Here is a 7,301-nt window from a genome sequence, read left to right on the forward strand (position 1 = left end):
CTCCAAGTAGTTTGGCTCGAGCTACATTAGTTCAATGTTGGAAAGCACCTAGAAAGCACCATTTGAAATATTGACAAGTGAAAATACTGACGGTCTAGTGAATTGACAAGCTCACTGGCAATGACTGGTCCTGCTGGCCAGTCACTAAAGACTGAGACCGAGTTATCAAAAACGATTCAAAGAAACAGCCTGGACATCAACGCTTGAGTCTTCAGACTTGTGACTGGCCTCGCTGCTTTTGTCATGTAGGCATACATGTAGTATTTAGCCATAGGGGTGTATGGGTGTCTTTCGGACACCCGGACACCCTGCTTTAAAAATTTGACACCCTGTTTTATATGGTACCGTTTTATACTGTCATTTTACACAATGTATTGTAAGTGAACATTTTGGACACACAGTTTTTAAATTCACAGCAAATTTGCACACCCTTTATCTGACAAAATCCTGGCTAAAACCTTGCGTGTGGGGGAGGGGAACCCTGTGCGTAAGTTTGGGGCCGTTAGTCAATGAACTGATAACTATCCTAAAGTTTTTAAATTTCCAACCAATTTTGACATCATTTTACCAAATCCTGGCTCAAACCTTTGCATGTGGGGGAGGGGGAGACCTGTGTTAGTTAGGGGCCATTACTCGATCAATATCCTACGCTAACAATTGTGGACAAAATTTTATCAAATCCAGGCTCAAACCTTTGCATATGTGGGTGTGCGGGGGTGGGGGGGGGGGAGGAGCTGTTAAATAACACGTAGGCCCTGCTACTCCACGAATTTCCTGACCATTTGAACAACTACAATGAATTCAGAAGGGATACAGAATCAATTCAAACCGCAGACAACACACACAGCCTCGTCGTATTTATTATTCTTCCTCCAAGTACCACACAGACGAACCCTACACACCTTCACTAAGAGCTCCAAAGAAAAGAAAAAATTACCAATTTCACGCCGCGGAATAACAAAAAATAACAAAGGGGTGTTGTAAAGCCCACGGGAACATGTATAATTCAATCTTACTCTTTAACCATTATGGATAAAAGATTTACAGATGGGAGTTGCACAAAGCACCTCGCTCGACCTTGAACGACGCAGTATAAACACTACATTGTACGTTGTTAGCAGAGGGACGTCCAATGTTTGTGTACTTAGCGAGTGTAAATTTCAATGTTGGCAACTGACTCGTCAGGTTTTCATGACGAGAAAGAATCAGAATGTATGATGGACAATGTTTACTTCACTCAAGAACAAATTTGGATTTGTAACTTTTTCCAACGAGTTGACGGAACCATTTAAAGATATTCAACTGCATTGGTTGGGTCTGGAAGGTAAATTGTAACAGTACGCGCTAATCCACCAATCAGATGCTCGAACTGGAGTGTGGTATAAAAAGCTATAACCTACTCCCAGTTTCATGTTGCACTCTGCGTATATTGTGAGTGTCGATGCGTCACGCTCCGCATACCGACAGTGCAAAAATGACATTATAATCTTTGCCCATCCATGGATGCTGTTCATTGTGAAATAACAGTGTGAAATTTTAAACATAACATATAATAATAATAATAAAATAATAATAATAATAATAAGACTTGTAATGCGCACGTACATGTATCCACCCTGCTGGGTGTTCAAGGCGCGTATTTAATAGGCTAGTATTTAAACATGCGCGCGTGTGGAATACAGAAATTAATAGCGCATCTGCTAGCTAGTCACTGAAAAAGATTTATGGCAATCCCTGACCTGACCTATGATCTACTGAAAATTTACTTGAATAATATCTGAACCCTAGTACATGAGTAAGCATAGAGCTGGGTCCTACACACATGTAGCTCTATGATATACATGTAAGTCACACTTTTCCTTTTGTTTGGCACCAAGGTCCTGGATAATGATAATTCCTACACTGAAGGTCATCTCATCCACCAACATAAAAAAACCTGACATGACCCGTAATCTACATTACTGAATATTTTCCTGAATTTCCAAGCCCCAAGTATTGAGTAAGCCACACTTCTCCTTCTTCTTTGGCACTTTAGAACTTGAAGACATCAAGATCCAGGATAACGATAAATCCTACACTGAAGGTCATCTCATCCAGTGACATGAGAAAAACCATTAAAGACTACGGTCAAACAGCACCAGCAGGTAATGTGTCAAGATCATTGCAACGATTAGAGAGCTGATGATGATATTCTGTGATGATAGCATTTTAGCTAATGGCCTGTAATGGTCTCAACAACACACATTATTTATGTCCTTTCTAATTACAGGCATGTACACAAACGTACCTACATGTATGTAGACTACATAGCTGATGACGTCCAATATGCAAAGGTCTGATTGCTTTCACATGTACAGCTTAGGCCCAACGCACCCCCCCCCCCCTTCTCCATTTAACCTTAGCCAATTCATAGGGCTGCATCAACCCCATTCCCAGAAGCTAAAAGCACAAAATATTTCTACTAGCCATAATAAGGGTACCAGCTCAAATACCATTCACATCACAACCATCTGTTACTGGTGTCCCGCTTAATTCTGCCGAGCAGAAATCTGAACCATATTTCCTGCTTCTAAAAGTACCTATGAATTTGGGCCAAGGCTGATAAAAAAACATATTGTACAATCTCTCTGAAATCATAATATTGTACCAAACAAATTCTAGAAGCTTCAATTTAATTTTAGTGGTGATACAGTAGGCCTACATGTTTTGTAAATAATTTAAGTTATAGTTCTGAGAGGTACAGCAGAGACGATCAACCGACAGTGGGCCAGGCCCTCGGACAACCGTACATTATTTTGATGCATTTCACATTGTGTGCAGTAAAAACAATCAACTTTGTTATTGTATAAAAAGGAAGCGGAAATGGCCTAGTGCATTGCACACACAAACATTTGGTACACATTACGTTACAAGGTACATGTAGTTTTAATAAAGCATTAGGATGAGCACAGTCATCCCTCTTCATAGTTGTACAGACTGTGTTTTGAAAAGATTTATTAAATAGTACATGTACATGCCAAGCTGTCAGCCTGCAAAATGATTTTGTGGTAAACACCATCAGCATACAGTAAACCCTCCTACTGTCTGACCCTTCAATACCATCAATTGTGTTTTGAATGATGTAAAAACTATGCCAGCGGGCAACTACAAGTAGTGAATGCATCCATAACAGTCAACCCTCCTACCGTCTGACCCTTCAATATCACCTATTGTGGTTAAATGAATGATGTATTTTATGACAGCCTGCAAACTACAAGTAGTGAATGCATCAATAACAGTCAACCCTCCTACTGTCTTACCCTTCAATACCATCAATTGTGTTTTGAATGATGTAAAAACTATGCCAGCCGGCAACTACATGTGGTGAATGCATCCATAACACAGTCAACCCTCCTACCGTCTGACCCTTCAATATCACCTATTGTGGTTAAATGAATGATGTATTCTATGACAGCCTGCAAAGTAGTGAATGCATCAATAACACAGTCAACCCTCCTACTGTCTGACCCTTCAATATCGCCCATTGTGGTTTTGAATGATGTATTTTAAGACAGCCTGCAATGACAGGTGGTGAATGCGTTTATAACACAGTCGTCAACCCTCCTCATTTCAGTATTATCCAATGTGGTTTTAAATAATAGATCAACTACGCCAGCCTGCAATTAAAAGATAATGTAATGAATGCATAACAAAACAGCACCCTCCTACTGTTTGACTATATGGATGTTGGATAACTTTCCGTATGGCGCCACCACTTTTTCACTCATTTTTACAAAAAGGGATATATCAATCAGGTAAATTAGATACTATATTATTTTATTTCGAATGAAAAAGTGGTGGCGCCATACGGAAACTTTTCCTGGATGTTTTCCACTTGTTTGGTGGCTCCATGAAGAGGTGACCAATGCCCAATTTAATGGGTTGACAATGATAAGCACACAAGACCAAGTTATTATTATGCCACCTTAGTAGGTAGGATGACAGTTGAGTCAGCCAGTGCCGCGTCCATCAGAATTACACAAGCTCGTTTTAATTCTAAACATGATGCGAAAAGTGGTGAAAACTATTCACAGCGGTAAACAGAATTTGTAGAATGTAGGCAAAGTACATGTAAAAAGGCGATTAAAGGAACACGTTGCCTTGGATCGGTCGAGTTGGTCTTTGAAAAGCGTTTGTAACCGTTTTTTATAAAATGCATATGGGTAGAAAGATGTTGTAAAAGTAGAATACAATGATCCACACAAACATGCCTCAAAATTGCGTGGTTTTCCTTTTACCTTGTCGACTAACACGTCGGCCATTTATGGGGGTCAAAATTTTGACTCCCATAAATGGCCGACCATGTTAGTTCGCACAGTAGAAGGAAAACCACGCAATTTCGAGGCAAACTTGTGTGGATCATTGTATTCTACTTTTAAAACATCTTTCCAACCATATGCATTTTATAAAAAACGGTTACAAACTCTTTTGTTTTGACCAACTCGTCCGATCCAAGGCAACGTGTTCCTTTAATACATCGGCATGAACATCAGTAAAACTATTGACGTTGTTTGTCACACTCCATTTTTAGTTCCTTTGACTGTGGGGGAGTTTAATCATTGTCAATCTGCGCGCTTGAATTATTATTTATTTTTTAAATAAACCTCAAAAAGGAATAATTTAAATAAGGTAAATAAAGTCCAACATCCATCGAATTCAAAAAGACAAAATAGATACATTGCAGAAACAAGATGCCGAAATGTTTCACTTGATTCAGGGTTTTATACTTAATATTTTAAAATTGGTCATGTTATTGTTAGTTTTGAGTAAATTATTATTGTTATTTTTAGATACTCACCCTTGGCAGACCTGTCGAGAGTTGTTTATGTAACATTTCCCGTTCTCGTTCCAGCTCTCCAATGCGCATATCGGCTCCGCTCAACGCGTCCTGCGTCTCCCTCAGGGACTCCATAATCCGATCTCGCTCGTCCAACATATTCACCATCAACTGCTCGACGTTCGAGTCATCCCCGTAGCTCGATCCCCGACTTCCATCCTCGGATATAGTTGGCATTACGTCACACATCATGTCTTGATTTTAAGATTCTCAGATATCGCAGTAATAATTCCAGCACCGGGGTCGTAGAAACGTTTGACCCGCTTCTTCTTCGGTCAGTTGGTAGACTGTCACTGACTGACTACAGCCGTCTAAAAGCCATAATCATTCACTTCAAAGTGTATAATTTAAAGCTCAGAATAGAAGTGGGCGACGACGTTCACAAGTTTGTTTTCACCATTATGATTAGCACTATACATGACAGCAGGTATTGCAATGTAATGTACACTGTGTAATTAACAAATCTCGCCGGTCACAACTTGGTGTTTTACAAATGAACGTCAAACACATTTTCGGTATTCATCCATTCCTTTCGCCAATGTTGGGCAAATAATACAACTTCCAGGAGACAATGAACAACTCATTTACCTTTTATCTTCCTCTACACCGCCATGTTGGCTTTGGAAACCGGTGAAATTTATCAAGAGAAACTCGACACTTTCCCTGTCATTTTCACTCCTTCGCGCGACACATACAATTTTCAGACTTCGCCAGCCATCATGGTGCCTCCACTGGCCCCCGCCTCACTTTATGTTGCTATTCAATGGTACTTAGGTCGGCAACCAGCGAAGTACTTCAATTGCCCTTTCCCAGAATGCATTGAAGCGGTGACCCCACCCCCGCTTTTCCGGCTTTTTCGTGGAAGGAATTTTTTTTTTAACTCACTCACTGTGTCACGGTTCGCGATTTTGCGGTCGGGAAAAAATTGCTTGGTTTTATTTATTCAGTTGTGTCATTTAAAGTCACGTTTGTCGGCTTTTGTTTGACTACAAGTCAAGGTTGTGCAAGCATATTAGATTATGGTTGAGTTCTTGTCACTTTTTTTCACTCAAGCCAAAAACGGTGCAATTAGCGACTTGGGGTAGGAGGGGTGTTGGGTATGCATGGAGGAATGCTATAGAGTAAAGTCAGTCTATAGACAAGTGGACATTATTTTGAAGCGGCCGCCTTTATTTTCTCCATTCAAATCAACGTAACCAAACTGAGGCTGGAGGGGGAAATAGTCTGATTTTTTTTTCTGGAGCTTAAAAACAAGAATCATAATATCACACATTTTTTTGTTTTTGTTCCATGATTTTTTGATATTCTTTTTTTTTTCAGGGGGAGGGGTGCGGCCAGTTTCCCGTTCATTTTTCCCCTCAAGATTGAACTGCCGCCAGCTAGGGCCCCCCCCCCCCCCCAAAAAAAAAAAAAAAAAAAAAAAAAAAAAAAAACGGAGCCAAAAATACATGAGGTTTGCATTGTTGTGACGATCACCCTAAAAACATGGTTGTTTAGCAAAGACGTGTCCAGCAGTTCTGCAAAGCAGCTTATCGGCCCATGTAGAGCTGTAAACAAAATAATGTCCCACTTCCATCATCAATGCCCAAATAATCAAAATAAGTTTTGAATTAATGTTTTTTATTTTAATGCTCATTGACCATTTGAAAACAGATGGAACTGTGTATAACCGCTATAGCAAGCAGCATTTTCTGCCCAACTTTCGTGTGAGTCTTTTGTTTCTTGTGGGTTTCTTCTTTTAGGCTTCTTCTTTCTCGGATCGGCGTCACACTTTTCGGGAGCTTTGAAATCAAGTCAAATCGGAGAAGGGGAAATAATTAGACAGATCATGGTTCCTCCATAATTCTTTGTCTGATGATGGTCTGATCGACCCTTCCTTGGTGAAGCAAAAGATGCTATGTCAGATTTTTGGCCCCGAACATAAAACAATATTATTTTTGGAGTGAATGATAATAATATAATATTTCAAAGAGTATGCCGCTCCAAAAAAAAGATTCTTACACAACACATAAGAATCGGTCATGTGATATATTGTCGGGATCCCGACAAAAAACAATTTTGGGCCTTTTATTTCACTGCTACTAATAATTGGTAGATCTTTTTTTAGCAATGGCTCAATGAAAGCTTGTAACTTTATCGACCTCATCAAAATACCTAGTTGAATTTTAAAACAACATTTGTTGGTCAAATCAGCCAAAAATCTGACATATAGCATCTTTAATTCAACAGCACCTTGCAATGGTAACCCATGAAAGTGCTGTCCCCGCCTCCGATAATGTTTATCCTTGAGGATTAGTCCGGCTCCGGGACGGCACACAAGTCTGTTAAGTGAACACCCGAGTAACATGCCTGTGATATTTTTTCACAGGACTCGGGAAAGTACTGAGTATACAGTGCTAACACACATCGGTGTATGGGTAAAAAC

At 39.9% G+C, this 7,301-nt stretch overlaps 1 protein-coding gene across 4 annotated transcripts in view; it reads right to left on the reverse strand.

The window, feature by feature from the left end:
- LOC139953568 (liprin-alpha-1-like) overlaps positions 1–5,593 on the reverse strand; it is a 148,558-nt gene extending 142,965 nt beyond the window's left edge. For all 4 annotated transcript variants that reach the window (XM_071953019.1, XM_071953020.1, XM_071953021.1 and 1 more), the window contains exon 1: positions 4,838–5,593. In XM_071953019.1, the coding sequence (XP_071809120.1) occupies positions 4,838–5,068 (231 nt within the window). In that variant the 5' untranslated portion in view covers positions 5,069–5,593. The remainder of the gene's footprint in view (positions 1–4,837) is intronic.
- Positions 5,594–7,301: the final 1,708 nt, after the last annotated feature.

This window comes from Asterias amurensis, chromosome 22 (assembly GCF_032118995.1).
Source record: "Asterias amurensis chromosome 22, ASM3211899v1".
Lineage (NCBI taxonomy): Eukaryota > Metazoa > Echinodermata > Asteroidea > Forcipulatida > Asteriidae > Asterias > Asterias amurensis.